This window comes from Salminus brasiliensis, chromosome 5, assembly GCF_030463535.1.
Source record: "Salminus brasiliensis chromosome 5, fSalBra1.hap2, whole genome shotgun sequence".
NCBI classification, from domain to species: Eukaryota; Metazoa; Chordata; class Actinopteri; order Characiformes; family Bryconidae; genus Salminus; species Salminus brasiliensis.
Genome location: NC_132882.1, coordinates 31,311,868 through 31,327,147, shown reverse-complemented (window position 1 = coordinate 31,327,147; position 15,280 = coordinate 31,311,868). Strand labels below are relative to the sequence as shown.

The 15,280-nt window shown below is 42.4% G+C and overlaps 1 protein-coding gene across 10 annotated transcripts in view; it reads left to right on the top strand.

The window, feature by feature from the left end:
• The window catches only part of cobl (cordon-bleu WH2 repeat protein), an 89,939-nt gene that overhangs the window by 31,862 nt on the left and 42,797 nt on the right, over positions 1–15,280 (top strand). For 4 of the 10 annotated variants that reach the window (XM_072680188.1, XM_072680182.1, XM_072680180.1 and 1 more), the window contains 5 exons: positions 3,003–3,231; positions 3,779–3,823; positions 6,635–6,726; positions 8,093–8,167; positions 13,397–13,570. In XM_072680188.1, coding sequence (XP_072536289.1) covers positions 3,003–3,231; positions 3,779–3,823; positions 6,635–6,726; positions 8,093–8,167; positions 13,397–13,570 — 615 coding nt within the window. The remainder of the gene's footprint in view (positions 1–3,002; positions 3,232–3,778; positions 3,824–6,634; positions 6,727–8,092; positions 8,168–13,396; positions 13,571–15,280) is intronic. The other 6 variants (XM_072680189.1, XM_072680187.1, XM_072680181.1 and 3 more) reach the window with 5 other exon arrangements.

The window sequence follows — 15,280 nt, the reverse complement described above, 5'->3', positions numbered from 1 at the left end:
CATATTGCAGAGTGCTTTTTAAATGAGGCCGTGATTCCTTTTAAAATGATCCTGTTACTCTTATACGTTGTATAAACATAGACCACAAATCAGTGGTGTGACAAAGTTTATACACTGACATTTATACAGAACTAACCTTCAAACCGAATTCTTGTTCTTACCTTAAGTCAGCTGTCTCTGCATCACTGCAGATTGTGCAAAGTTGGCAGAATAATTCACATGCAATGACTGGTGGCAGACAGTGGTTCCTTCTGAGTTGTGCATAAACCCCGGCCCCACTAGGTAGCGGAGTCTAGTGTGTTCCTCAGGGTGCATTGTTATCTCTTCTTCTTTTCATGCTCTGCTTGAGTAGGCTAGATCAGATGCTGCCTTCTTGTGTGGAACCAATTAGGTATGCAGATGACCTGGCCTTGGCTAACCTGTTAATGGGTTCTATTCCTGACCAAGTGCACTGTGGTACAATGTAGTTGCAGTTGCTCAGTGGGGTCAGATCTGTTGTCTCCCAGCAGATGCTTTAAACACTACAGTGATACAGATACAGTGGTCATTTTTAGGAAACACTATAATAGACCTGAACCTCCCACTCTCTTTTTTTCTGCATGATCAGGGTGTGGAGAGAGTGGAATATATCAAGCTCTTTGGTGTTTAGATCAGCTCAGACCTTACATGGGCTAACCAAATTGTCTATAAACACACACTATCTTACCCATTTTGGAGGAGAGATAAATGGAAGGCAGTGGAAGAGATTCTGACAAGATCATACAGGATGATTAAGGTGTAAAAGGAGCTTGAGTTTTTCTTATCCGATGTGCTACAGTAGCCATTGTGTGCACCACCATTACCAAAACACCAACTAAAGGAATTGCTTCGGGTGTATCTTGTGGTTGTGGCATTTTGTGGTGGCCCAGCACCTTCTTAAGAAACATTGTCTTCATTATTTCCACCGTCTGTGTTTTTGTGTGTGAACGTGTTCTCAACCGCATCATGTCTCACACCTTCACTTTATCTGTGCAAATTTGTATCTCACTCTCACACAATGAAACTGCCCATAGCAGGTCTACCCAGGTGGTAGTTCAGATCTTAGAAAAGCAGATGATGATCAACAGCTCCTGACATCAAAAGTAGTTATTCTAGTGTTTTTTCACAGCTCTAGCTTCAGTGCTCTTTTTAGTGGTAGTGAAAGGCTCTCAAACAACTACATTTATCTATGAACTGAATTCCACAAACATGGTTTCATATATACATATATACATACAACCCCATTGATGATATGTTTATTAGCAAAATGTTCATCTGTTCATCATCCAAAGAACAGAATCCCAAAACTTCTGTGGAGCGATGAAACGAAAGGTCTATGGATCAGTGGTATATCTGTAGAAGTAAGAATGAAGCTCACACTAAAAAGAACATCCTGCTCTACAGTGAAGCATGGCAGTGGCTCGGTGATGCTCTGGGGCTGCTTTGCTTCCTCTGGCACTGGAATTCTGTAGCGTGTACAGGGCAAGATAGATTCAGTCAAGTATCATGAAATCTTAAGAGGAAACGTCATTCCAAGAAGCTGAGCTGATTTTGAGTCATTAGGCCTTCCAACAGGACAGTTATCCCAAGCATACCTCATAGTCCACTAAGGTTTGGTTTTAGAAGAAGTCCAGGAAGATTGTGAAGTGGACGTCACAGTTGTTTGACTTGAAAAGCTTGAAAAGGCGGCAGTTGCAGCTGCAAGCCCAGTAATATTTGTGAACTGGAGGTCACTGCCTATGAGGAATGGGCTAAGATTCATCAGGAACGCTGCCAGAAGCTGGTGTGTTGCTATGCATCACGTTTGCAGGAGGTCATTACAGCTAAAGGGTGTTCTACTGAGTACTAATGACGCTTGCTATGAAGGAGTTGAGTAATTCGTCGTAAGTGCTATTTTGTACTGAGCCGTTTAACTTGGTTAATTGCTGAAAGTTTGTAAGTTTTCCTAATAAACCTAATTTTCAATCAGAGTTGAATCATTTCAGTTGCAACGGTGTGTGTCTGTAGTAGCCAAAATGAAAGAAGCAAGCTTGCTAGTAAGCAAGCAGAGAGACAGTTATTACGCCTATTAGAAATCGTACACATCCTCACCCTGGTCAGTTAGAGATAGCAAGTACAAAACATATCGTCACAAGAAACTTGTATCTCCAGAATGGCAGCTTTGCAGCTAAAGGAAAAAAGTCATTTTGGAGTGTATCTATTGGTTAGTTCCTCATGAAATTCTGAGACAATATAAAGAATGAAAAAATATATCTTCATTAATATTAAACTATGAAGAATTTAGTTTTTCTGTTTGAGATAACTTGGCAACTTCTCACTGAGAAATGTGAGTAATGATTAGACAGGCAGTTTGTGTAATGCTATAAGCTTCCATTACATGTTAACTACATTAGCCTCATATCTCCAGTGTAAAAGTAAAGAAGCAAACATTGACATTCTTTCTGGTGAGGTTTCTTTTGGTGGAGTGTTATTATGGTGCAATAGTAGTGGATTATTTGCCTACCTTGCATGCAGGAGAATGGAGTTTGATCCCACCGTGATCCCAAACATGTAATGGATGGTTTTTGAGCAGTAATTTGCAGTCCGATATAACATTTCCCATCATGCTATTTAGCAAATAACAGGTCTTTTAAATATAAGAATAGAACAGACTTTATTGTATAATGGGAGTGTAGTGTGTTTGACGTGTTTGACTTTGGGGTTGTAGAACTTTCTGCCCAAACCGTTGGCAACTTTAAGTAGTCAGACAGTAGCTATGAGACGTGTGCCTTCTTGGTTTCTCTCCTATCTCAAATACTTTATATTCCAGCCTGGTCTTGACCTTACCAACTGTGATTGCATGTGTTTCTATGGGTGCTGAAGACTTGAAGACTTGAAACCTACTCTAAACCTCTAAACCAACTCACTACTGTCCCACTGTACCCACTGTCTCACCTTCTGCCTCATTCTTACTCACTCTCTGTCTTTCTCTCTCCCTTCTGCAGAAAACCGTTCGCCTGGTGGTCAACTATCACCGAGGTCAGAAGGCAGTGGTGAGGGTGAACCCCCTGGTGCCGCTGCAGAACCTCATTCCAGTCATTTGCCAGAAGTGCGAGTTCGACCCAGCCCACGTGCTCCTGCTCCGGGACAGCATCAGCAGCCACGAGCTGGACCTGCACAAGTCCCTGTCCGAGCTGGAAATCCGTGAGCTCTATGTGCTGGACCAGACACTGGGTAAAAGCACAACAGCCCTGGAGCTTGTAGAGTCTACAGCTTCGGGGGTTTGCTATCTTTTGGCCTTGATTTGTCTCCATGCTGTATCTCATTTTATAGAGCAGTGTGTTTGGTCATGCTGTGACATTCATTCAACGGCATGTCAGAGACCACTGGGATTCTTCCATGGTATTTTAAGGCTTGGTTTCGCTCTGATAGCATTTAGATAACAGTCCATGAACCTGCACACTAAAGAGAGTGGCCTTTTTTACAATACTTACAAAGATCATTTCATTCCCTAAAGGCTAAATTCTCAGCTGTTACATTGGTAAATATCGGCCAGACTATCACGTCAGTATGCAGACTATGCACACTGTCCACGTTGAGGAACAATACAAAATGTAGTTTAACAGGGGCTCTGAACTTCCAGGCATGCAGAGTTTACTGACTGAACTCTAGGTCACTGACCTCTTGTTTGAGCTCCAGAAAGGATTCTGTGTACATCTAGCGCTCTCTTGCTTCTGCTTTGAGTTTAACTAAACGTCCCACTGGTGTCTTTTGTTTCCAGTTTTCCAACATAAAGTGGCTTCAGCTCCTGTCCTTAACTACTCAGGTACTGATCTCAGTGTAGCTGCTGATGTTGAGGCGTCATAGCTGTTGCTGCTTGCGCACCTGAATAGTTTGTTGTCTTTGAGCATGGCCTTAAAGGATTAGTCCACCGTTTTCCCTCAGAAATACTTAGTGTCAGTCAATCTTTTCTTTTCTTGTTTTGTGAATTTTGAAAGTAAGATACAGCACAAAAATGAGCTTCTGCAGACTTCTACAGAGTATAGAAGTCTACTGTATTTGGGTTTGCACTTAAAATGATGCAAATGCTGAATTCATACTTACTTTTTAGCTTCACAGTGTTCTGGCAATACTAGCTGTTGCTACCTGTCTCAAAGTTTGGGAAGTGAAGGCAAAATTAAATGAGCTTTATAAAAAAAAAGCTTATTTACTGTTAAATACCGTCCTCACCAAGGCAGACTGGGCTTTGATTCCCTGGACTAGGAAGTACACCAAGCTACATCAACAACTTGGTCAAGGCTCCTAACACTACATTCCCCTGCATAAGTTGATTCAATGGGTTGCTCTGGAGTGTTAACCAAATGCCATGAATGTAAATGTTAAAAATCAGCTGTTATTTTTGCGATGTATCTTCCTTTAAAAACACATTGTTTTTGAGAGAGAATTCTGGACTATCCCTTTAACAGTATTGCTTAGTCCTGCCTCACACTGTCCTGCTGCTTACAGAGTGTGCTTGGTTTGTGCTTTGAGCTTATGTCTGTAATATTAGTTTATCTGTGGTAATCTTAGACATTGCTACTGTTTTTGTTAACTCATAGTTTGTTATACTTACCAGCTGATGAACAGACTTTGTCAAAAAGGTGTTATAATATAATATAGTTTATGATCTGCCCATCATCTTTTGCAAGGTATTCATTGTAGCAACACAGAACGCTGGCTCCATCTACTGGGAGAAAGAAGCCTCTGCTTTTTTCTATGTAGCTTGGAAGCAGAGGGTAGATGTTTCCAGTCTGGTCCTCCTCATTTTAAAAGTCTATAGGAATGTGTTTAGTGTTGAGAGATGGGACAACACAGAAAATGAGGTCTGTCTGGGGTCTTTGAGGACTGGATTGAAGAAACACTGCATTGTTGCCCAGTTTAAAAGCATAATACATGTAGGATCCTCAACCAAATACAGCAAAGAGGCTTTGAGAATATAGAGTCTGCTGAGAAAAGATCCTCCCAAAGAAAAGACACAGGAAAAGAACCTTGCTAGAGGCCAGAAACAAGGGGGTCTTTTAGCTCCTGTGTGTCATTTGCACTTGATATAGTGAGACATCATTAGAAAGTTGCTAACTTGTTGGCTTGTGTATAATCCCATCCTGCCTTATTTTAAAAGTGAAAAATCACCAAAAACAACGTTCAGTTTGCTCACGGGGCAAAAAGACAAAGCGAACACAGCACAGTTTTGAATCATTTATACAGTATATGTTAAACCATCAGTCTGACCATTACAAATGTTAAACTGCTCTGAATCAGGAGAGGGAAGCTGGTTTGCATTAGCTTTGTTAGCAGGATAACAGTCTGCTCACTTCTAAAGGTTTAGACGAGACATTTAAGACTCAGATAAAGATTATTAATCTTTGCACATAACCCGTATCACTGCATGCGCTGAACAATTACGTCCATACCGCGTTGCTTCAGGATACATACATGTACCATTACACTCCTAAGTAGGCCCAGTTGCCTGCTGTGAAACACCCATGAACCTGACCTGTCTGTATCGTCTGCTCTTTTTTGACCAGCTCCACTGTATCTGCCTTTCAAGCAGCATGATAACTCCTAAGGCTGTGTAATAATGGAATGTGAATGCATAGCGTTCCTTTAGAGTTACTGTGCCCAAAAATAGATCAGCTTCGTCCAGCTGACACGGACCCTGTTTGTGCTTGTGGAATACAGTACTTCATAAGAAACTGCACTCTACTTTGTTGTAGTCTTTCAATCAGTGTCTGCTTTGGGTTCTACCTACTTTAACTTCACATGCACATTTACATCGACTTCAGGAAATGTTTCAGGGTGTATTTTCTGTACTAAAACTAGAACGACTATGGTAGCATAAATCAGTCATATGCACGCAGTTCCTGTTGCTGTCTAAAGCTAAAAAGGGTAGTGGACCCTTTTTAGCTGGGCCCTGACATGATAGTTTGGTGCGTGGTGGTGATACAAGTGTTTTAGGAACCGTGGTTCCACTTCGGCGTGCCTGCTATGTTAAGAATGGGCCCACAGCCCAAAAATATCCAGACGAGAGCAGCGCTGTGGCCAGAAACTGACTACTGATGAAGGTATACAACACACTTGGGCCAAATGTAGTGCCGAGTATTGTGGTCTCCATACTGACTTTTGTATTTAGTAGTATCTAAGCTAATCTTTTGGATCCTGGATACAAATTAGCTAAGGGAATTTTCTGAGTAAACAGTGAAAAGCTTTTGTAAGCATCTGCTAAATGCCTTAAATGTAAATGTATACAGAACGATATTTGTGCAATTTGTGCATCAGCTGGTGAGCTACAGTCTCTAACTCTACAACAGCAAGGTGGCGCTACAAGACAGTGGCATCTAGTAGTAGATGATCTACATAGTGTAAGCTCTTTGTGCTTGTTCTACTCTAAAACGTGCAGCATTCAGCATCAAAGGCATAGTGAGTGATCATGCTCCATATGGGTCATAGATACACATACCTGCACCTTTCAGCACACCTGCCGTGCTACCATTCAGTGATATTCCAGCAGTTTCAGTGGAGAAGCCTCCATGTTCTTATTGTACCTTTAAATGAGTCTGGGTCTTGAGTGAGCAAACGAGTGCCACTGTTTGTTTTCCAGCAGAGTCTCTTCGCTCCAACACTCCGAGTGCCAGCGGCGTGGAGAAAAGGGGGCTTCTGGGGTTCTTCAAGTTTAACCGAAGGAAATCCAAGGTAAAGGACAGACTCACACATACACACCTACTGCTAATAGCATTTTACACCAGCTAGACATTTGAAATAGTGTGCTTAGTCTGGAATTGTTAGTGCTAATTAACCTGTAGAAATGATGGGGACCATTTATAATCCCTTCATTAAAGTTTTGTAAAAAAAAAAGCTGACTTTTAAAGAGTTTAACTTCTGCAAAAAAAACTAGAATTTACTTTGGTACCGACTGAATTTTAGATAATATAATCACAGAATGATATGTTGTTTGAAAAACCACTGTCCAATTAAACCACACAAGATTATCCATTATTAATTCATGGAGAGGACTCCAAAATAAAAATGAACAAAAATATTCAAATTCTACGTATAAAATTAGTTGTCTCCATCAATGTTCTGCACAACTGAAATGTGATAAAAGTACATGTTTAAAAATCTCCATCAGACTGACTAATTACCATAAATATTACCAATTATTACAGTCTACATCAACAGACATTGTAAATGGATAAAACTAGGGCTGTCAAAGTTAACGCAATTATAACGCTTTAACGCCATGTCACTTTCACTCTGTTTAAAAAAGAAAAAGTGCCTTTGCCACAGGTTCTGTTTAACCTTATGAGTCACTGTTTACTCAGGCTGCAAACTGAATGTGCGCCACTCTAGCCAGCAAATCAGCGAATCAGGCTGTATTAGTAGTCACTCTGAGCGCTTTAAATCAGTGAATGATGAAGAATGGACTCTGAAATTTGAAGCTCCATTGCACATATTTGCCAGACAAAACTGAGGCTGTGTGTAGCTACTGTGAAACTGAGCTTTTTTTTATCACCAGAGTACATCCAGCCTAGGATATCACATGCAGGCCATTAGGGCTGCAACAAACGACTGTTTTGATTGTCATATAATCTATCAACTATTGAAACTCAGCTTAGCCCTGCAGGTAATGTCTCCCTCTTATTCTCTGGCTGCTAACACAGGCGAAGCTCAGTACTTTTACAGGCATTGTCAATGCTGATAGACTTCACATTGCTAGATGTAGATGAAGTTGAAATTGCCAATGCTTTCATTAGATAAAGATAAAGTTATGGTTCACTTTTCTTAATGTCACCTCGATGCATAATATGACTGTGATCTTCCTACCCATATATGTGTCTGTCATGCTATAGCCATGTGTTTAATTAATGTTTGTTGCAGAATTTCAATAATTAATACAATCAATTAAAACAGACAAACAAACAATCCCCATTATTTCTACAGCTGTTTTGTAGAGTTTTAGAGATGTAGGCTCCTTGAATGCAGTGAGTGTCCAGCATCCCCTAACTGCTTGGTGTATGTGTGTAGATGCTTTGTGCTAGTCTTTCCCTCCCTGTTTCAGACAGAGGAGCTGAGCTCTGAAGACATGGATGATCTTGATGATAGTGTTATGCAAAATACAGACACTTATGAGAATGTAAGTACTAACCCCTGTGCTCCTGTGCTCCTTTTACTAATTACACCTTACTAATTACACTCCTCTCTCTCTGCCTCTGTCCCGCCTTCCACCTCAGCTCAAACCAAACAGACAAATCATGCATGCTTTAAAGCTGTGATATGTTTAAACACTTTGTTTGTTGGAGTGATCGAACATTTCTAGTGGCAGTTTGAGTGTGATGGTTATGTGCTGATGACTCTCCACTGTCTCATAGCATAGCATATGGCATAGCTGCAGTAAATGAATGAGGTAAACCGTGCACAGATCACCTGGACAACTTTGGACACCTTGATTGAGATTAGTGAGGAATTTGTTGATTCGATCACTTGTTCCACAGTGGCTACAGGTGATTTGAGGCTAACCGTGCAGCTTCACTATTTTGGAATTCTTACTACCACTAGGTGGCAGTAGACACAACGTAATTGCATGGTGTACAAAGTACTAACACCTCAAGCTGACCTACAACATCCAAACTTTGAGTCTTATGTTTTCTCATGTTTTCTATCTATAAGCACTTTTTTTTTTTTGAACCCCCTACTTTGCACGTCTCCATTTACCTTGTAGCTTCACTGCATAGGTGTACAATTATAGACTCTAGCTCGTAAGATGTCGTGTCAATCTGTCCACCACCCTCTACCTCTTCATTGGTCAGCGTCTGAACTCCGGACTGCGGTTGAGCAGGTCCTATTTGGGTGGTCGATCTTTCCCAGCACAGCAGTGACTTTGTGTTGTGGGGGAGTTAGGCGGTAAGTAACATGTTACTTACCGCCTAGTGATGTAATTGTCCAGTGTTGAGTAGGTTCTCAAAAAAGTAATCACTGCTAGATTGAGAGTGAGTCCACCACCTGCAATTATCCAGCCAAGAGCTGCTCTGTGGTCAGAAACTGAACGAGGATGGGGCTAGAGTAAGGGTGGGGATGTGAGGGCCGAAAGTCCAGCACAGCTTGCTGATTTCCCTGCTCCCAATTGGTGCAGCTGTCTAATCACTGGCTTTTATCAGTAAAATTGGGAATTTCCCCACTGCGGGACTAATAAAGGACTATCTTATCTTATCTTAAATTAAGATGCCATAGCCATCTGTTAGTGGGAATCCCAGAAAGTGTAACTGGCCTTACCCTCTTGGAGGGTGGGTTGTCACTCTCTTTTCCCCATCGTTAAGCACAATGCTAGCTATCTGTTAGCAGATGTAACAGAGCTTGCAGTTAGTGTTGTCCTGTCTATGCTGTGTGAGTGGGAGTACTACGGTCTGTAACCACTAGGTGGATCAGAGTAGTAGGAGTTACAGCGGGGGGAAAATGGGACCATCCATGCTAACTCAAGTACGCACCGCATCCTAGGGATGTCACGATACGAGTTTTGATTGGCGGTACAATACCACAGAAATTCTACTTAATGCCAGTTTTGATAACAAATCAAAAAATAAGCCAGTTCATTAAATCAATCTTTTTCCCAGCAACAAGAGTGGGGTGGAGCCTTTGGTTAAGAAAGCAATATCTTTTTTTTTTTTAAGTAAAAAAGACATAACAATATTGTCCAGAAAATTGTTCCTAGTATCAGGTGCAGCACTGACATATAACCATGAAGGGTGATCGAGTGATTTATTATATGTCAGTTATATACAGCTTCCTTGTATAAAAACACAAACCGCACAACAGAAGCGTCTAGTGTCTTCTCGGCTTGTCAGACACTAGAGGGCGCTCCTGAGCGAGTCCAAAATGAATGGGTTATATGAAAGCTTTACAACTCCAGTTATGTGCTTCGTTTGTAATAATGACGCCAGTGACTGCAAATCACTTTACGGCAGCCAACATAAGCAGACATGATGGCTATATTTAACATTGCAAAGGTAGTCGCATTATACGTTAACAAGCATTAGCCCCAAGCATAAGCTGTCCATGACGTTAACTGGTGGCTATAGTTACCTCCAAACAAAGCTGTTTTGCTAAGTAAAACCAACACGCCACTTCTAGTGGGTAGGCAGAGCGGTCAAATGACCAGAACTCTGTGCTTCTAGGTACATTTTAAGTAGCAGCGCGGTGCTTATAGTGTTAAGAAAGCCACAGGGGCTGCTGCACAAACAGTGTGCTATTACCACTGGTTATGAGCCTTTGCAGCATCAGCCTAAACAAGCTACCTCTTTCTAAACGCAATTCACAAAAAATAGCAATAGCAAACAGTCACTCTTGACTATTCCGCATGTTGTTGTTATGGTTACCTTCCTTCTTCTTCTTCCCGTCTACACATGTAGGCTAATATGCTGCCCTCTTCAGTTCTGGCGCAATCATAGCCTCGCTATCTATGACTGATGCGGTAGTTTCTGTATCTTTCGGTACCATAGAACACCAATGCTGTCACAATTTTAGAATTTTGGTATCAACTTGGTACCGAAGTATCAATTCCCATGACATCTCAGACTGCCGCAGACTGCTGCCGCTTCCTTGCTTTTTATAAAGTCACACCATGTTCTTGAACATGTTCCCTCTGTCACACACACACACACACACACACACACTGATATACACTACCGGCTTCCATTTCCATAATTCATTTTTAATGTGCACGTTCAGCTTCTTCTCCGGCTGCTGTCCACCGGCGGGAGGTTCAGCGTGTTTACACGCACCCAGGTCGAGTCGTCGTAGAAGACATTTCCCTCTAATTACACACATTCAGAAGCAGCCTACCAGCACGCTGCGCCAAAAACAGTTTTTCTCCTTTTCCTCTATTACATAACCCACCCATCGCTGTTCCTCCTTTGAACATTCCGTTCTAAGAGCTGGAGACAGTGTGCATGTCCTTGTTTCGGTGCCTTATGTATGCATTATGTGTGCGTGCTTTTAAGTGCTGTCTGCAATAACAACAGCATGCAGCTCTTCCTAAGGTTTCAGCATCCAGCTGAGACCTTCTGTCAAAGGTTCCTATGCTGAAGGTTTAATCCATAGCACATGTGAAGCAGTAGAGAATGTACACTGAACTGAATTAATTGCATAACTATGTGATTATGTAACTACGCTAAATCACTACAGCAAACTGACGGCATTACCTCTAGGCTTTGAAGGGTTACCTTTGTTTCCATAACAACTTGCAGTTAATTGGTTCAGATCTAGGAGTTGAGTAGGAGTGTTCAGTGCAGTTGGGCAATCTGAGACATGACAAAAAGCTAACAGTGAAAGGCCAGCGTGTGAGGACTAATGAATGTGAATGTTAGGGCTGGTGTTAAGGCAGACCTGAGTGCCATTCAGTAAACAGGGCTGCCGTCTATGGAGCTGGAGTGAGATATTCCTGGCCGTGACTGCAGGGCATGCATGTACAGCAGTGTTCAGACAGTTCTCTGCACACACACATACATACACGTGTACACGTGTATATAGAGTATATAGAGTTTCAGGGGTGGACAATCTTTGAGTAAGTACTTGAGTACTTCATGGTTGTACTGAAGTATCATTGTGGAAGACTTGGACTTTACTCAGGTGCAGTTGAGATTAAATACGTATACCTCTGCTCAATTTGCTGGTTTCCCTGCTCTAGCACAAACCTGCCAATAAACAGGTGAGTTTAATCAGGTGTGCTTGAGCAGGAAAAGCACAAAACCATGCAGGAATCTGGCCCTCCAGGTCCAGGGTTGCCCACCACTGATTTGTTGATGAGTATTGAGAACTGTCGAGATCCTACCACTCTTTGCCCATTGTCACAGTCAAGAACAAACTGCGAGAACAGCTCTGACCTGTCGAGACATGGACTCCACAAGACCCTTGAAGGTGTCTTGTGGTATCTGGCACCAAGACGTCAGCAGCAGATCCTTTAAGTCCTGTAAGTTGTGAGGTGGGGCTATGGATCTGTGGATCACTTGGGCACCCATGAGCCTATCATAAGTTTACCGATTGTCCTTTCTTGGAGAACTTTTGGTAGGTACGGACCACTGCATGCCGAGAACACCCCACAAGACCTGCCATATTGCAGACACGAAGGTCTTCTAATCATAACAGTTTAGTCCAGTGTCTCTTCTTCTTACACCTGCTTCCAACACATCAACATCAAGGTGCCTTCACTTCACCTGTTCTTGGCATGAATTTAGCCTATATATTGTACCCCAAAAATTTTATGTTGCTTGAAGTTTGCCCCTTTTTTGGGATCAGTATGATCACTTTAATTGTGTGCTGGTGTAAATTTGATTCGAGCCGTCCTCTGCGAGCACTGATAAACTGTCATAGGATCAATAGGCAGCAGATTAAACACACTGCTGTTTCAAGAGCAGACGGCTATCAAACCAATGAAACAAAACACTGTGAAACCGTTACCGATTTCACAGTCTGCAGCTCAGTGCCTACCTGACAGGCTCAGACACACAAATACAGGGAACGGTGTACACCGGCTAAAAAAGCAGTTTCAAATCATAGCCTGCCATGTTTACCACTGTGTGTGTGTGTAGCAGGCTTGAAAGGGCCCAAATGCCCAACTGCCCTTTAAATGCCACACGGTGGACCTGAGCCCAGTGTGGCTTTGGGAGCAGCAGAGTATAGCTATGTCTGATTGTTCACTGTGTGCACTGCCTTAAGCAAGGGGACCATTTCAGCAGATTCACATTGGTTGACCTTGATAATACACCATATCAGTTGAATGAATGATTATCAGAATCAATTTTGGGAATTTCCCCACTGCGGGACTAATAAAGGACTATCTTATCTTAGACCTTTTTTTTTACTAATACTGTACACATAGTGACAGGATGCTGAGATATGCATACACACATTCCAGTCTTGCTCATCTGCTCACCTGTTTCTTTTGATATCATATTAAAATATTTTTTTAGTATCGGGACCGATATTCGATCATAGTATTGGATCGGTGTATCCCTAATGATCACCATCTACCCAACTACCCATTTATTGGATGGAGCACCACCTATAATTCCAGTGAACACAGTTCCACAGCTCAATGCTGGGGGCTTTATACCCCTCTAGCCCACACCAATGTTCATGTTTATCTGCTCCTGAGAGTCCTATTTTATTGGCAGTACTTCTCTACAGGGACTAGCCAGACTGTGTGTGCATTTGCACATCTGTATCACATCTATGTGCATTGTAAAGTAGCTGAATGCATTCATTTAAAGGGGTAACCGCAATCATTTAGACATACAGTGTACAGTCTGTGTAAGTATGCATATAGTGATGTCTGATAGTGTTTAACTGTTGTACAACTTTTTCCCCCCAGGGTATGTCTGTGGTTGGGGGTCCGTGCGTGGAGGTGCGGCCCAACACTCTGGGTCAGTCTCAGTCAGCCATGAACCTGTCCAGACTGTCTCCTAAAATCGAGCCCAAGAAACGGAGAGCCCCTGCTCCTCCGCCTCCCTCAGCTCACACACACACAGCCATCCTGGCCTCACAGGTAAGTGCTAAGCAACTGTATTGCCTCCATGTGAGACATGCACAAATAACACAGACAGCAATGTACTTGTTTCACATATGCACACAGATTCCACATTTTACACTCCTCTCACTATTGGTTATTACAGTGATCATAATATCATTGACTGTTGGTTGACTAATACAAGGTTTTCTCTGGGAGCGTGAACATGGGCATGCTTTGAATGAAGAAGTTGATGTAGGTGTCTGCTACATACGTTCACCTAAGTCAAACATGTACTAGGGGGCAGTGTTGTTTGATCTTTGTGTTGTTTGGATTGCCCCACCCCCAACTAAGTCAGTCAGCATTCAGTGGACTGCTCTGCGAATACAGCCATGTTACTTCTCTCCTGCGTTCCCTTCACTGGCTTCCTGTAGCTGGCTTACAAAGCCAAGAATGGACCAGCCCCTCCATACTTGATCCCGTCGAGCTTCAAATGTGGTTAGGCTTTTGTAAGTCTCTTTGGATAAAAGAGCGTCTGCTAAATGCCTTACATGTCAATGTAAATGTATGCACAATGTGTAATTGAGCTTTTGAAGGGTTGCTCACCCATGAGGTATGAGTCAGTCCTAAAAGTGACTTATATTGATTTGAGAGTATTTGATGAGAATGAGAATGTAGCAGGAATGATGTAATTACTGTTTGTAGTTATTCCAGTCTCTTGCTGTTCTCTTTGTGTCCTCTTGGCTCAGCGTGCAGGTAACTGGCTGAAGAGATTGTAGTCGGTTGGTTGGGTTAGATTGTAGCCTAGCGTCCCCCTAGCACCCGTTCACTTCCTCGGGTTGTGCTGTCTTGCGTAGTGCTGCGCTTTCCCTTTTAACGTGTGTTTAGCTCCAGTTTGGCAGTCAGCTTAAGTCACAAGGCCGCAGTCACAAGGCCTGGTTTACGTATATACCTGTATTCTAGAGGTGATGTGCTGCTTGTCTTCATCATCGCAGCTTTAGGTATCGAATAGCTTTTGCTAGTAAGGTGAGTGTATGTTCATTCTGGGGGTGTAAACATAATAAACCATGTAATAGCTTTGGGGTTTTGGACTTGGCCTTTTGAATGAAGAGTCAACAGTATTTGAGGTTCATGGTATGTCAGTTCCATGTACCAAACTCTTATTATTCAGTCATACCAAGCACAATACAGTTTACCATTCTAGCGCACCTTTTAATCACGTTTACTCAACTCAAATCATAACAGCCTAACTAATCATCTTATAGACACACTGCACTATTGTTTCAGTGAGGGGATCACAGAGGCACCCAATGCACGTACCCCGTCACTCACCTCAGACGAGGACACGTCCTCATACAAGCTGATACAAGTTTGTTTGGACTGCAGGATGAGGCTGTATGAGTAATCACACACTGACTGGAAGTGTGGAGTGGTGTGTGTGTGTGTGCGTGCGTGTGTGTTTGGGAAACCCAGCACTGCTTCATAAGAACACTTTGCTCTTGCAAAACCGTGCTGTGATTCAGCTCTGTCCTCAGGTCATACTTTCACTCGAAGTCAAAACCATGGAATATTTTAGCCTCTGCAGTGCACTCGTGGTTAGGCCGCGTGAAGCTCGAGGCAATCTGCGCTGGTGCCACTCAAAACCTCATTGCATAGACTGCCTGTCAAACGTTTTGGGACATGCAGGGTTTAATAACAGAAAGCCTTTTAGATCTTAGAAAAGTAAAGAACTGAAGTAACCGATCAGAG